This window comes from Nerophis lumbriciformis, linkage group LG18 (genome assembly GCF_033978685.3).
Source record: "Nerophis lumbriciformis linkage group LG18, RoL_Nlum_v2.1, whole genome shotgun sequence".
Classification (NCBI taxonomy): domain Eukaryota; kingdom Metazoa; phylum Chordata; class Actinopteri; order Syngnathiformes; family Syngnathidae; genus Nerophis; species Nerophis lumbriciformis.
The window spans coordinates 12,390,001-12,405,764 of record NC_084565.2 but is presented as its reverse complement, the minus strand read 5'-3'; the positions used below and the strand labels follow the sequence as shown (position 1 = coordinate 12,405,764).

At 38.4% G+C, this 15,764-nt stretch overlaps 1 protein-coding gene across 2 annotated transcripts in view; it reads left to right on the top strand.

The window, feature by feature from the left end:
- The first annotated feature begins 1,538 nt into the window (after window positions 1-1,538).
- The window catches only part of b4galnt1b (beta-1,4-N-acetyl-galactosaminyl transferase 1b), a 53,117-nt gene continuing 38,891 nt past the window's right edge, over window positions 1,539-15,764 (top strand). The window contains exons 1-3 of one of the 2 annotated variants that reach the window (XM_061977660.2): window positions 1,539-1,827; window positions 12,581-12,640; window positions 13,018-13,235. In XM_061977660.2, coding sequence (XP_061833644.2) covers window positions 12,581-12,640; window positions 13,018-13,235 — 278 coding nt within the window. In that variant the 5' untranslated portion in view covers window positions 1,539-1,827. The remainder of the gene's footprint in view (window positions 1,828-12,580; window positions 12,641-13,017; window positions 13,236-15,764) is intronic. The other variant, XM_061977661.2, reaches the window with a different exon arrangement.

Sequence of the window (15,764 nt, the reverse complement as noted above, 5' to 3'; positions counted from 1 at the left end):
GTCAATTTGTTCTGGTCTGAAACAAATTGGCCCTTTAAAATATATCTTTGTCTTTGTGTGTTGTATGTAGACCACATTGCTTAGCAGAGTTCAGTGATGCAAATGCATGTCAAGTTGATCAACAGATTGTATTATTCTCCAGTGCAATAACAGTACTAAAATGAAGGCTAAAAGGGCATTAAATGGGGCCTTAAAAAAATTAAAAAATATATATAAGTAACTAGAGGGAAGAGTGGATCGTGAGATCGACAGGCGGATCGGTGCGGCATCTTCAGTAATGCGGACGCTGTATCGATCCGTTGTGGTGAAGAAGGAGCTGGGCCAGAAGGCAAAGCTCTCGATTTACCGGTCGATCTATGTTCCCATCCTCACCTATGGTCATGAGCTTTGGGTCATGACCGAAAGGACAAGATCACGGGTACAAGCGGCCGAAATGAGTTTCCTCCGCCGGGTGGCGGGGCTCTCCCTTAGAGATAGGGTGAGAAGCTCTGTCATCTGGGGGGAGCTCAAAGTAAAGCCGCTGCTCCTCCATATCGAGAGGAGCCAGATGAGGTGGTTCGGGCATCTGGTCAGGATGCCACCCGAACGCCTCCCTCGAGAGGTGTTTCGGGCACGTCCGACCGGTAGGAGGCCACGGGGAAGACCCAGGACACGTTGGGAAGACTATGTCTCCCGGCTGGCCTGGGAACGCCTCGGGATCCCCCGGGAGGAGCTGGACGAAGTGGCTGGGGAGAGGAAAGTCTGGGCTTCCCTGCTTAGGCTGCTGCCCCCGCGACCCGACCTCGGATAAGCGGAAGAAGATGGATGGATGGATGGATGGATATAAGTAACTAAATAGTTACTTTTCACAGTAACGCATTACTTTTTGGTTTAAGTAACTGAGTTAGTAACTGAGTTACTTTTGAAATAAAGTAACTAGTAACATAACTAGTTACTGGTTTTCAGTAACTAACCCAACACTGCACATAACCACGCATTTTTTTCAATTTTTTTTTCCTAATTTTTGTGTTTGTGGAAAAATAAAACTCCACACAAGTAAAACAGCACAAAATCCAATTTTATGGCAATATTTTCATGTAAATCAACCCCTTTTTGTTTGATTTAAAATCTGCCATATATGATAAAAATCAAAAAACCGGCCCTAATTTTATTTTTTTGATTTGCGTTTCAGAATTGGAAAAAGAATGAACGGAAAGTACACGGACCTGTTTCTGTAATTAAATTATTTTATAATAATTCTTTTGTTGTGTTGTCTTTCGTTAATTCTTTTTCTGTAACTCAGTTGTTTGCACTTCCAAGCCAGCGCAAAATAGCGTGCAGTTGACCGTTTAATGACCAGTGTGTTATTCTAGTAATATTTGGTAATGTATCGGCGTTATTTATAGAGAAGTTGGATAACACAGCAGCTTGATACACAAATGCAAGACTCTCCACCAGGACGCAGGCGATTGGTCAGCCTGAAGAATGTGCTCTTCTCTGATTGGCTAACGAGCCTGTCACTCAATTCTAGTAAACACTTTATTACAGGCGCACCACACAGTCAAATAACGGACATGTATCACAATAGTGGATGAAAGACGTGTTGTTTTTATATCCAAACGCGAGAATTTTTTTTATTTTCTTCCCCCATTTAATATTTAGCATACAGAACGACTACGCCCTTTCAGGCATGGTGGCATCATTACACGCCGGGACAGAGGATTTAAAGGCGCACATGCATACGATAATAAGCCGCGTTGGATCAATTCATTCATTCATTTAGAATCTTCTTTCATCAACAAGAGGATCCATTAGGAAGAAGCTGCTGCAATGCGCCTTTGATTTAAGGTGAGTGCCCATGGGGAGCTCGCATATAAAATAGCCTTAGTGTAAAAATGCATCCCTTTATTTTATTTTTTTTGAGGCCTGGTGCAGCCTTATCGAAATGTTTCGTGCAAGATGCATTTTCAACACATCATAACAAAGCACCTCTCCTCCATGTTGGCTAATTATACACATATGTGACGATGAGGGCGCCCCCTCTTTCAAGCTTTATCTGTAAAAGCAGCATGTTCATTTCTTATAATCATCACCATCCAAACATGCAAAATGCAAGGCGCATGCGTGGTGAATATAAACGACTGGCCACAGCATTAGGTACACCTGTCATCTTAACACTATCTTGTTGGAAACACCTCTGTATGATGCACCGTGTATAAAAACAACGTGTCAGGCGGAAAGTGCATGGATGTTGAATATTGTTATGTCTGCCATACTGCGACAGGGAATCGAGGCTTTTAAGTGGGTCGGTTTTGGTGTAAAATAGTAAAATACCAGTCATACCGAGTCATACCAAAGACGATAAGAATGGGAGCCATTACCTCCCTGCTTGGCACTCAGCATCAAGGGTTGGAATTGAGGGGTTAAATCACCAAAAATGATTCCCGGGCGCGGCCACCGCTGCTGCTCACTGCTCCCCTCACCTCCCGGGTGAGGGGAGCAGAGAATAATTTCGCTACACCTCCGAGGACAAAGCTACGAACTATGGGAGACGGGGCTTTCTGCTCCGCCGCTCCCAGTCTGTGGAATGCTCTCCCTGACCACCTGAGGGCACCACAGACTGTGGATGCTTTTAAAAAAGGCTTAAAAACCCTTCTTTTAAAAAAAAGCCGTTTTATAGATATATGCATACTAGTTCTAGCTATTAGGCTGTTCTAGTTTTTATTATTTTTTTATTATCTTTTTATTATTATTATTTCAATACACTGTAGCACTTCGAGGTCGTTTGCTCGATGTAAAGTGCTTTTTTACAAATACAATTTATTATTATTATTATTATTATTATTATTGTGTGTCATTGGTACTTTTAACTTTTAACTTTTCAAACATTTGGTTCTTGGTTAGACCAAGAGTGCCCAAAGTGGGGCCCGGTGGCCAAATTTGGCCCGCCAAGTGGTGGTTTCCCAAATGTATTTACAAATTCATACTGACCTCTTTTAAGCTCATTGATGTCTAACAAGTTACCATCCATCGACTATGATCTCCGCTATCAAACATACCGTATTTTTCGGACTATAAGTCGCAGTTTTTTAAACGACTTGGCTATGAAAACAAATACTTGGCTATGAAAACAAATACTTGCACAAAGGCAGAAACTATGAACAACAAAAAACACTAACTGTGGCTTAATAAACAAAAACTTACTTGGCATGGAACCGGCATGAAAAAAGAGCAGCAAGGGTCATAAGGGTGTGGAGAGTGTGCAGAAGCATAAATGCGGGGATGTCACCAGAAAGACAAACTGAAAACAATGAACTTAAATACTACAGACATGATTAACGAAAACAGGTGCGTGACTCAAAACGTGAAACAGGTGCGTGACGTGACAGGTGAAAACTAGTGGGTTGCTATGGTGACAAACAAGAGTGCACAATGAGTCCAAACGTGGAACAGGTGAAACTAATGGGTAATCATGGAAACAAGACAAGGGAGTGAAAAGCCAGAAACTAAAGAGTCCAATAACTAAACAAAACATGACTAAAACAAAACATGATTACACAGACATGACAGGTTATGCTTTAAAGTCATATCCAACAATTGCGACAACGACTTTTTACTGTCAACTGAGTTTAATTTCTTAAGGATTTCTGCTGCTGGTGTGCCTCCGCATTTTTTCAACCCGAAAAAATGTGCCTTGGCTCAAAAAAGGTTGAAAAACACTGCTCTAGTGATCAGGGGACCCACCTTGGTGAGTCAAGCTGGATCATTTCCTAATAGACAACTTCCTTAATCTGTCACGGTGTTCCCGTTTACAAGGCTGACATTCTCACAGGCCATTTTGCAACGGGCGCGCTCGTGTTTTAACGTTTTGTTTTTTTCTTCCATCGGTTGTTGAATCCATTCCTGTTTACTGGTAAAAGCCACAGAATTACACAATTTACACTTGCAGAATTTTACCGTGGGTAAAAGGTTTACTATTTGAGACATTTCCCAACAAGCTGATTCTAAAATGGCAAGTTACTGAGGATAAATCCAAACACATCGAGTGTACAAGTAGTGGGATGAGGTGAAAGCCTCGTTGTCACAGGATGAAGATGAGGTTCTCCTAATATTATTTTTGGAGTAACATGTAGACACCAGACTCTAAAACTATTAATTTCATCACTTAACTACACGTTGTTGCCGCACTGGTCCATCATTATTTCAAAACCAATATGGCTTGTCATGTCTGTGTAATCATGTTTTGTTTTAGTCATGTTTTGTTTTGTTTAATTATTGGACTCTTTAGTTTCTGGCTTTTCACTCCCTTGTCTTGTTTCCATGGTTACCCATTAGTTTCACCTGTTCCACGTTTGGACTCATTGTGCACTCTTGTTTGTCACCATAGCAACCCATTAGTTTTCACCTGCCCTCACAACTCACGCACCTGTCTTTAATCATGTCACTATTATTTAAGCTTCCAGTTGCCAGGCTGTCTGGCTGGCGACATCATACCCCTGTCACACTCTGTTTACCTCTGCGCACTTCATGCCATGTCCAAGTAAGTTTTTGTTTATTAATGCCACAGTTAATGTTTTTGTTTCATTGTTCATAGTTTCTGCCTTTGTGCAAGTTTTGCGTTTATAGCCAAGTTTTGTACCTCCACCGTGAGCGCCTTTTGTTTGTTTCTTTTTTTGAGTGTTAAAATTAAATATGTCTTCACCTTCACGCCATGTCTGGTCCAAATGTTCATTTGCACCACGGGAGAACAAACCACGCCATAGTCCAAGTCCTGACATGGCTAACATTATGAATTAGAAATAAATAGGAACAAATCTTCATTTCCATAGACACCATAGCTTCTTGAGGAAAACATCAGTAGAAAAGGACACAAAATACAATACTAACGGCTTTCAATCAATCAATCAATCAAAGTTTACTTATATAGCCCTAAACCACAAGTGTCTCAAAGGGCTGCACAACCCACAACGACATCCTCGGCTCAGATCCCACATCAGGGCAAGAAAAAAACTCAACCCAATGGGATGACAATGAGAAACCTTGGAGGGGACCGCAGATGTGGCGTTTGTAAGTTTTACAATATAACTAAAACAATTCTTACATACTAAACCATCCCGTGTGTGATGCCTGTAGGAGCGTTTTCATTAAAATTTGTACGTGCTATCGTAATGTAATCAAACAGGCCAATATGCTAGCTCGTTTATGAGCATCAGTGTTATTATTTACTTACAATGGCATTCTTTTTGTATTGTTTTGTGGTCAAAAATTCAAGCAGAAGCTTGTGGATGGTATTTGACTTTCGAGAAATGCTAGTTTCCTTCCCTGACAGTGACGACATTGACATAGATTCCATCCGTTTATCTCCCATGTAACTATGCTTTTATTTTTCTACTAGCTTGCTCAAAGAGGGGCGTATTTTAGAAGTGTTGTACTAGTGATAAAGATCTTTTTAGAAGATCTGAAGGGGGAATTGTCGGAGGCAGATATTTTCATATATCCGTATTTAAGTGTTACTTCTTTATTTTCATAATCATATTACAAAACAGCTAGTGTTTTTCTGCCAATTGTGGTCTTTTGGTTGTCTGCAAATACTGTGTGCTAACCTTGATTATGGAATGTAAGGAAGAGAGATAATCCTTCTCCTTATCTCTTCTTGTGTCCAGCTGCGGAGGACAATGGGCATGTGTTTGGGCTGGAAAGACAAGACAGCGAGGGTGGGAGGGAGAGAGACTTTATAGAATAGAAGGTTTCCATATTTTAGATCAGACCATCTTAGCTGCGCGATTGAATGTTCTATGCTGGACTGGTCTCATTATATTTGCAAAGCTTTGCAAATATATTACAAAATACCTATTCTGTCTCTGGTGGTTCTTCTACTCAGCTTTAAGTGTCGTAAAGAGCTTGGGAGCGACCAGAAACTTGAATTCCCTGGGAGGAACAACTGGTCCAAACGCAACAAAAGCGCCTTATTGCAGTGAAACTTGCCAAGAGACATGTAAGCAAATATTAACATTGCTGTATGTATACTTTTGACCCAGCACATTTGCTCACATGTTTAGTAGACCCATAATAAATTTATAAAAGAACCAAACTTCATGAATGTTTTTTGTGACCAACAAGTATGTGCTCCAATCACAAACAAAACAAGAGTTGTAGAATTGATTGGAAACTCAAGACAGCCATAAGTGTATGTGAACTTTTGATTGTGACTGTAGTTATATGACCCAAATCCAAACAACCTTTCCTAGTCATGATGCAGGAAAAAAAATTCAAACAGCACAAAAAGGTAACACACATGGTCACCCAACCCGCTCACTGAACTTTGTGAATATCATTAAAAAAAATGCATTAAAAAATTGAAATGACACCCATTTAAATTCACTGCAAGGCATGATGGGAAAAATACCAAACACTCTCCACACTTATCAATGTTTGATTTTTAGCTGCTTCATATTTCTTACTGATTGCAAAGCTTTACAGAGGTCGTCACTAAAGTAAACAAGGCAGGAGTCGAACTTTCACACTCCTAATATTCAAATATAATAATTATTAATTATATATCTATTATATTATTATAATAGATACACACACACTTGCATGCAGTCGACTTTCGGCCCCCGGACACTTTTTTTTTTAGCCCCATTCAAAAAGTTGGGACACCCCTGTTACACAGTGCGTCTAAGAAACATGTACGTGTATCTTTGATTACTGTAAAACAAAAATGAGTGTTACAAAAATAACTTCCCCACAGGCATCAATAGTCTCTGATTCTATTCGCCTGTTGCTATGTTTTTTGGCAACACATCCACAAAGTCATGGAGATTTATGGCCCTCGAGCCCTTCTTGACTCTACACCCAGCACACACAAATTGCTTAAACCCTCTTCAGTCACGCTACTTCTCAAAAAAAATTTTTTTAATTAACTTCAGCATCGGAAAACTGCGCTCACGGGTGTTGCAGGTGCCATTGTGCAGAGTTTAAACACGTGGGGGAAGACCTCCTTAAATGGGTGCAGAAAGACATTGAGCTCTATTAATGTCTTTGGTGTTTCCCGACCACTACTTCGCTCCCTCTCAAGAATGCGCTGAAGCTGGGTGATGTCATATTGTGGCTCCTCAGTACTGCAGTTGCATTGTGAGGCAACTAGAAACATCTTTCCCACAATTTATGTCCGCCTCTTGTTTTACTAACGATATCTTAGACGTATTTAATCACCGGTAGTCTTCTTCCTCTTCTTTCCTAACTTAGTTTGATATTGCGCCGAGTTGGCCACCCGACTTCTGTTTTGTTTGATTGGCCGTTTTACTGCCATGTTTCAGACACCGTTTGGAAACAATTAAGGTATGTAGATAAACATTTACAAAATATTTTTGTATCTAACTCATCTCACGTTTTTTTTAGTCCTTGCAGCTAAAATATGGGCAATTGTTTTGTTTTTCTTACATAACGGGTGCCAGGTACTTCTGTTTTGTTTGATTGTCCGTTTGGAAACAATTAAGGTATGTAAATAAACATTTACAAAATATTTGCGTAACTAATTTCACCGTTTGTTTTTAGTCCTTGCGGCTAAAATAGGGGCTTTTTTTTTTTTTTACATAGCATATGCTAGGTACTTCTGTTTTGTTTTACCTTTCGTTTTACTGCCGTGTTATAGACACCGTTTGGAAACAATTAAGGTATGTAAATAAACGTTTACAAAATATTTGCGTAACTAACTAATTTCACGTTTTTTATTAGTCCTTTCGGCTAAAATATGGACAATTATTTATTTTTTTATATAGCGGGTGCTAGGTACTTCTGTTTAGTTTGATCGGCCGTTTTACTGCCGTGTTACAGACACCGTTTGGAAACAATTAAGGTATGTAAATAAACATTTACAAAATATTTGCGTAACTAACTAATTTCACGTTTTTTTTTTAGTCCTTGCGGCTAAAATATGGGCAATTTTTTTTTTTACATAGCGGGTGCTAGGTACTTCTGTTTTGTTTGATTCGTCTATTTTACTGCCATGTTACAGACAATGTTTGGAAACAATTAAGGAATGTAAATAAACATTTACAAAATATTTGCGTAACTAACTAATTTCACGTTTTTTTTTAGTCCTTGCGGCTAAAATATGGGCAATTGTTTTTTGTTTTACATAGCGGGTGCTAGGTACTTCTGTTTTGTTTGTTTGTTTTTTACTGCCATGTTTCAGACACCAATTGGAAACAATTAAGGTATGTAGATAAACATTTACAAATTTTTTTTGTATCTAACTCATCTCACGGTTTTTTTTAGTCCTTGCAGCTAAAATATGGGCAATTGTTTTTTTGTTTTTTACATAGCGAGTGCTAGGTACTTCTGTTTTGTTCGATCGGCCGTTTTACTGCCGTGTTACAGACACCGTTTGGAAACAATTAAATAAACATTTACAAAATATTTGCGTAACTAACTAATTTCACGTTTTTTTTAGTCCTTGCGGCTAAAATATGGGCAATTGTTTTTTGGTTTTTTTACATAGCGGGTGCTAGGTACTTCTGTTTTGTTTGATCAGCCGTTTTACTGCCGTGTTACAGACACCGTTTGGAAACAATTAAGGTATGTAAATAAACGTTTACAAAATATTTGCGTAACTAACTAATTTCACGTTTTTTATTAGTCCTTTCGGCTAAAATATGGACAATTATTTATTTTTTTATATAGCGGGTGCTAGGTACTTCTGTTTAGTTTGATCGGCCGTTTTACTGCCGTGTTACAGACACCGTTTGGAAACAATTAAGGTATGTAAATAAACATTTACAAAATATTTGCGTAACTAACTAATTTCACGTTTTTTTTTTAGTCCTTGCGGCTAAAATATGGGCAATTTTTTTTTTTACATAGCGGGTGCTAGGTACTTCTGTTTTGTTTGATTCGTCTATTTTACTGCCATGTTACAGACAATGTTTGGAAACAATTAAGGAATGTAAATAAACATTTACAAAATATTTGCGTAACTAACTAATTTCACGTTTTTTTTTAGTCCTTGCGGCTAAAATATGGGCAATTGTTTTTTGTTTTACATAGCGGGTGCTAGGTACTTCTGTTTTGTTTGTTTGTTTTTTACTGCCATGTTTCAGACACCAATTGGAAACAATTAAGGTATGTAGATAAACATTTACAAATTTTTTTTGTATCTAACTCATCTCACGGTTTTTTTTAGTCCTTGCAGCTAAAATATGGGCAATTGTTTTTTTGTTTTTTACATAGCGAGTGCTAGGTACTTCTGTTTTGTTCGATCGGCCGTTTTACTGCCGTGTTACAGACACCGTTTGGAAACAATTAAATAAACATTTACAAAATATTTGCGTAACTAACTAATTTCACGTTTTTTTTAGTCCTTGCGGCTAAAATATGGGCAATTGTTTTTTGGTTTTTTTACATAGCGGGTGCTAGGTACTTCTGTTTTGTTTGATCAGCCGTTTTACTGCCGTGTTACAGACACCGTTTGGAAACAATTAAGGTATGTAAATAAACATTTACAAAATATTTGCGTCACTAATTTCACGTTTTTTTTTTAGTCCTTCCGGCTAAAATTTGGGCAATTGTTGTTTTTTTTACATAGCGGGTGCTAGGTACTTCTGTTTTGTTTGATCGTCCGTTTTACTGCCGTGTTACAGACACCGTTTGGAAGCAATTAAGGTATGTAAATAAACATTTACAAAATATTTGCGTAACTAATTTCACCGTTTGTTTTTAGTCCTTGCGGCTAAAATAGGGGCAATTTTTTTTTTTACATAGCGTATGCTAGGTACTTCTGTTTTGTTTGATCGACCGTTTTACTGCCGTGTTATAGACACCGTTTGGAAACAATTAAGGTATGTAAATAAACTTTTACAAAATATTTGCGTAACTAACTAATTTCACGTTTTTTATTAGTCCTTGCGGCTAAAATATGGACAATTGTTTTTTGTTTTACATAGCGGGTGCTAGGTACTTCTGTTTTGTTTGATCAGCCGTTTTACTGCCATGTTTCAGACACCAATTGGAAACAATTAAGGTATGTAGATAAACATTTACAAAATATTTTTGTATCTAACTCATCTCAGGTTTTTTTTAGTCCTTGCAGCTAAAATATGGGCAATTGTTTTTTGGTTTTTTTTAGATAGCGGGTGCTACGTACTTCTGTTTTGTTTGATCGTCCGTTTTACTGCCGTGTTACAGACACCGTTTGGAAACAATTAAGGTATGTAGATAAACATTTACAAAATATTTTTGTATCTAACTCATCTCACGTTTTTTTTAGTCCTTGCAGCTAAAATATGGGCAATTGTTTTTTGTTTTTTTTACATAGCGGGTGCTAGGTACTTCTGTTTTGTTTGATCGTCCGTTTTACTGCCGTGTTAGAGACACCGTTTGGAAACAATTAAGGTATGTAAATAAAGATTTACAAAATATTTGTGTAACTAATTTCAACGCTTGTTTTTAGTCCTTGCGGCTAAAATGGGGCTTTTTTTTTTTTTTTTACATAGCGTATGCTAGGTACTTCTGTTTTGTTTTATCTCCGTTTTACTGCCGTGTTATAGACACCGTTTGGAAACAATTTAGGTATGTAAATAAACTTTTACAAAATATTTGCGTAACTAACTAATTTCACATTTTGTTTTAGTCCTCGCGGCTAAAATATGGGCAATTGTTTTTTGTTTTACATAGCGGATGCTAGGTACTTCTGTTTTGTTTGATTGGCCGTTCTACTGCCATGTTTCAGACACCAATTGGAAACAATTAAGGTATGTAGATAAACATTTACAAAAAATGTTTGTATCTAACTCATCTCACGTTTTTTTTTAGTCCTTGCAGCTAAAATATGGGCAATTGTTTTTGTTTTTTTTACATAGCGAGTGCTAGGTACTTCTGTTTTGTTCGATCGGCCGTTTTACTGCCGTGTTACAGACACCGTTTGGAAACAATTAAGGTATGTCAATAAACATTTACAAAATATTTGCGTAACTAATTTCACCGTTTGTTTTTAGTCCTTGCGGCTAAAATAGGGGCATTTTTTTTTTTTTTACATAGCGTATGCTAGGTACTTCTGTTTTGTCTTATCTTCCGTTTTACTGCCGTGTTATAGACACCGTTTGGAAACAATTAAGGTATGTAAATAAACGTTTACAAAATATTTGCGTAACTAACTAATTTCACGTTTTTTATTAGTCCTTGCGGCTAAAATATGGATAATTGTTATTTTTTTTATATAGCGGGTGCTAGGTACTTCTGTTTAGTTTGATCGGCCGTTTTACTGCCGTGTTACAGACACCGTTTGGAAATAATTAAGGTATGTAAATAAACATTTACAAAATATTTGCGTAACTAACTAATTTCACGTTTTTTTTTTTAGTCCTTGCGGCTAAAATGTGGGCAATTGTTGTTTTTTTTACATAGCGGGTGCTAGGTACTTCTGTTTTGTTTGATCAGCCGTTTTACTGCCGTGTTACAGACACCGTTTGGAAACAATTAAGGTATGTAAATAAACAATTACAAAATATTTGCATAACTAACTCATTTCACGTGTTTTTTTTTAGTCCTTCCGGCTAAAATATGGGCTTTTTTTTTTTTTTTTAACATAGCGGGTGCTAGGTACTTCTGTTTTGTTTGATTTCCCGTTTTACTGCCGTGCTACAGACACCATTTGGAAAAAATGAAAGTATGTAAATAAACATTTACAAAATATTTGCGTAACTAACTAATTTCACCGGGTTTTTTTCTAGTCCTTGCGGCTAAAATCTGGCACGCCACATTATTTTATGTGGTCCGCGAAAGCCTGGAAATAATATGCGTTAATAAAATGCTTAATCTTTTCTTACTAATTATATTTGTTCTTTCCCTTTTGACATTAAAAATCATGCACTGCATGCAATTGCATATCTTTCAAAGTTCAATATTATCCAAATCAAAATATTATCCAAATCAAAATATTACATTCTTATGTATTCCCAAAATATTTTTTGTGAAAATAAAGATCAATTCTGTACTTAAATATCTGCTTGACTTATGATTTAAAAAACAAATGATCAATCAAATTGTAGACTATAAAATTGACAATAGATTTTACGGTTAAATTCCGCCGACTGAGTTTTTTAAAATCAACTTTGGTACTGTTTTTTTTCCATATACAGTAAGACACTAAAACATTAAAAAAAAAAACAAAAAAAAACATTAAAACAAGATTTGACGGTAAAAAAACAACTGGCAGCTCTGTTGCTTGAATTTTACCTCTAAAAACAGTGGTATGGTTTTTCCATTGCATTTAATTTATAAAATTTTTGTATATGCTGTAAAAAAAAAACACATTGCTTTTACTGTAAAATTCTGGTGAATGAGCTGCCAGTTTTTAAAGTAAAATTTAAATATTTTTTTTGCAGCTTATATAAAAAAAATAAAATAAAATAATATATATATATATATATATATATATATATATATATATATATATATATATATACACACACACACACACACACACACACACACACACACACACACACACACACACACACACACACACACACACACATGTATATTCATATATTACCACAGAAATTTCCTCCAGAAGGTCTTATCTTTGTCCATGTGATGTCAGATGAAACAAAAATGGAGCTGTTTGGCCAAAATACCCAGCAATATGTTTGGAGGAGAAAAGGTGAGGCCTTTAATCCCAGGAACACCATTCCTACCGCCAAGCATGGTAGTGGTAGTATTATGCTCTGGGCCTGTTTTATGTCCATTTTATGTTTTTTCAATGTATTTTTTGTCTTTATTTCCCTCCTGTTTTCATGTTGTTTTGTACCTTATTTTTTCGTGTTGTTTTTGTACCGTAACCACATGGGTTCCCCATCCATCTATCCATTTTCTACTGCATGTCCCCCCCCCCCTAGTATGCATTTCTAATATAATGTTTTTGAACATGCGACATGATGACGATGATATCACAGCAGTTTGTATGAAAAGTGCCAAATAAATGAAGGTAGATTTGACTTGACAAGGGAAGTAAAAGTGTCGGCGCTTTCTGCTCGTCAGCTTTTAAAGATGCGCTACCGGAAGACTGTCTTCCTCGCCGTCCTGGTGTCGGTGCTTCTGGTGCTGACTCTCATCCACACGTGGACCAGCAGCCACGCGTACACCTTCGTCGAGGTTTGGCAGCGACCGGAACTTCTAGAGAGACACGACGACCGTGTCCCCGACCCGGACCCCATTTTGAGGACCATCCCCTTTCATGTGCGCGACAGCGTGGCGAGGTAAGAGTCAGCGAAAGGTTCAAACACAATTCTAACAACTACAAAGACGACGCGCCCATTTGCTAAATGTGAAAATACAAATTGTTTTTACTTTCATAATGATTTGGAGTGCATGAGAAAGTGGAGAGGAAAACAAGTCATTTAGTAGAGAAGTCCCGATCATCACTGGAGGACTAGAGCAAAAAGAATGGCTAACACACACACACACACACACACACACACACACACACACACACACACACACACACACACACACACACACAGGAAGACGACAAGAAGATAACTGCTAAAGCTTTAAGGTAAAGTACGGGTGATTGATCCAGATGCCTATAATATCGATACCTAAACGTCCTCTAAAAAGCACACAATTTCTTCTATCTACAAAAGTTAAACAGACTAAAGGCTACTCAGAGCTAGCAGCTACGCAACAGCTAAGCACATGATAGCACACAAGCTAGACATATGCAATATGTCTAAACAAGACCCAATTATAGTTCCATATTACCTACACATACAAAAAATCTCAAAGACACACGCGTATTAGCAAGTATCGAGTAACAAACGTGTCCGCATCATTCGACTTAGTCATTAACTTTATGAATTATTGTCGACACCAAAACACAAGTTAACACTCCACGTTAAAAGCATAAATCTCTTTTCATAGCTGCCATCGTCCCCTTCTTCAAAATAATTGTACTATGATTCCTGCTGATATCATATTGGATTAATGTCGGTATCAGCAAACACTCAAGGCTCCAATATTAGTATCTATCGGAAATGAAAAGGTTTTACCAGGACACCCCTAATTTTCAGTTGTATATATATATATACATATACATACATACATACATACTAGAGATGCGCGGTTTGCGGGCACAACCGCGGAGTCCGCGGATTATCCGCGGATCGGGCGGATGAAATTAAAAAAAATAAGATTTTATCCGCGCGCGGGTCGGGTCGGGCGGATTAATTAGATATATTTTATTTATTTATTTTTTTTATTTTTTTATTTTTTTGCGGGTGGCAGTTAAACCAATTCGGAAATATATATACATAGTTAAATGTTGTTACCCACATACGAAAAACGAGCAGGCACCTGCTGCATATGCCACAACAGAAGAAAAAAAAAGAAAAGAGATGGACACTTTTACGGAGCGGAGAAGGGACGCCTCGCCGGGGTCCGGGACCGAGGCCCCTTCCCCCGAGAGGGCCCCACCGGGAGCCGTAGCTGAGGCGATCCGCGAGAAGGGCCCGACGCACGTCCAGGGTCACTACCGCGCCCACCGCACCGACACCCCGCCTCGTCCGCCTTCGCCGCGGCCGGCGTCACGCGCAGCAGGTAAGCAGCTTACCTGCCCGCCACCCCCGTGGCCGGGGGCTCGTAACATGGGTCACTCCGCGCGCTCCGCCCGCGCAGCTTACCTGCCCGCCACCCCTGTTGCCGGGGGCGCGTAACAGGGGTCACTCCGCGCGCAGTGCACTCACGAAAGGGGTGGGGCTCACCCTGGTTGATATAGAGAGCAGGACGGTGGCCATGGAAGTCGGAACCCGCTAAGGAGTGTGTAACAACCCACCTGCCGAATCAACTAGCCCTGAAAATGGATGGCACTGGAGCGTCGGGCCCATACCCGGCCGTCGCCGGCAGCGAGACGCGCTTGGAGGTGCGCTCAGCGCGGCTCCCATATGATTGCGCACTGGTGTGCGTCTGGGTCGTGACAGCGTGGCACGCGAAAGTCTGTGCTGCATTGGATCAGTCTCCTTTCTTTAACAGGCAAAAGCTTTATAACCTCACCATACCTGCCAACTTTTGAAATCAGAAAAACCTAGTAGCCACGGTCCAAGGGCCGCAGGCCCGGTAGGTCCAGGACAAAGTCCTGGTGGAGGGTTCAGGGCTTTGCCCCCCGACGCAAAATGATTATTAGCATTCAGACAGGTTAAAATGTTGCTAAAACCATCACTTTTCTATCAGTCACAGTGACTTTTCAAAACAAAAATATTACAGCAAAAATCATATGGGTTGATTGGCATGTTTATTCTGTAAGCTAACTTCAATAGTTTGAAATTATTTTGACAGTTAATGCCAGTTATCCTGTCAACCTTTCACAAGACTTCAATTTGTTAATTGAAAGTATAAACAGTATAAACACTTTTTACAGTAAACAAATGGTAAAACAGTACTAAACAATTCCATAAAAAAAAAAATTGGTGTCATTATTAACTTTCTGTCCAAGCTTGTATAATCTACTGCCTTGTTCAATTGTAAAAAATATTCTGTGCCTAAAATTCACATTTCTATCACAATTATCATACTGTAAACATGGTAAGCTAACTTCATTAAAATTAATAGTCCTGTCAATAGCATGGAATTACAATTCAAATGTAGTTTTTTTGTAAGCCTTTCAAAAGAATTCAAAATATGAAAAATTAATGAAAATTAATTTAAGCCATCAGACACTTGAAAAGTGGCACATCACATCTCTAATGTAATCATTTGAACTTTTCAACAGAAATAGCACTGCAAAAATATTA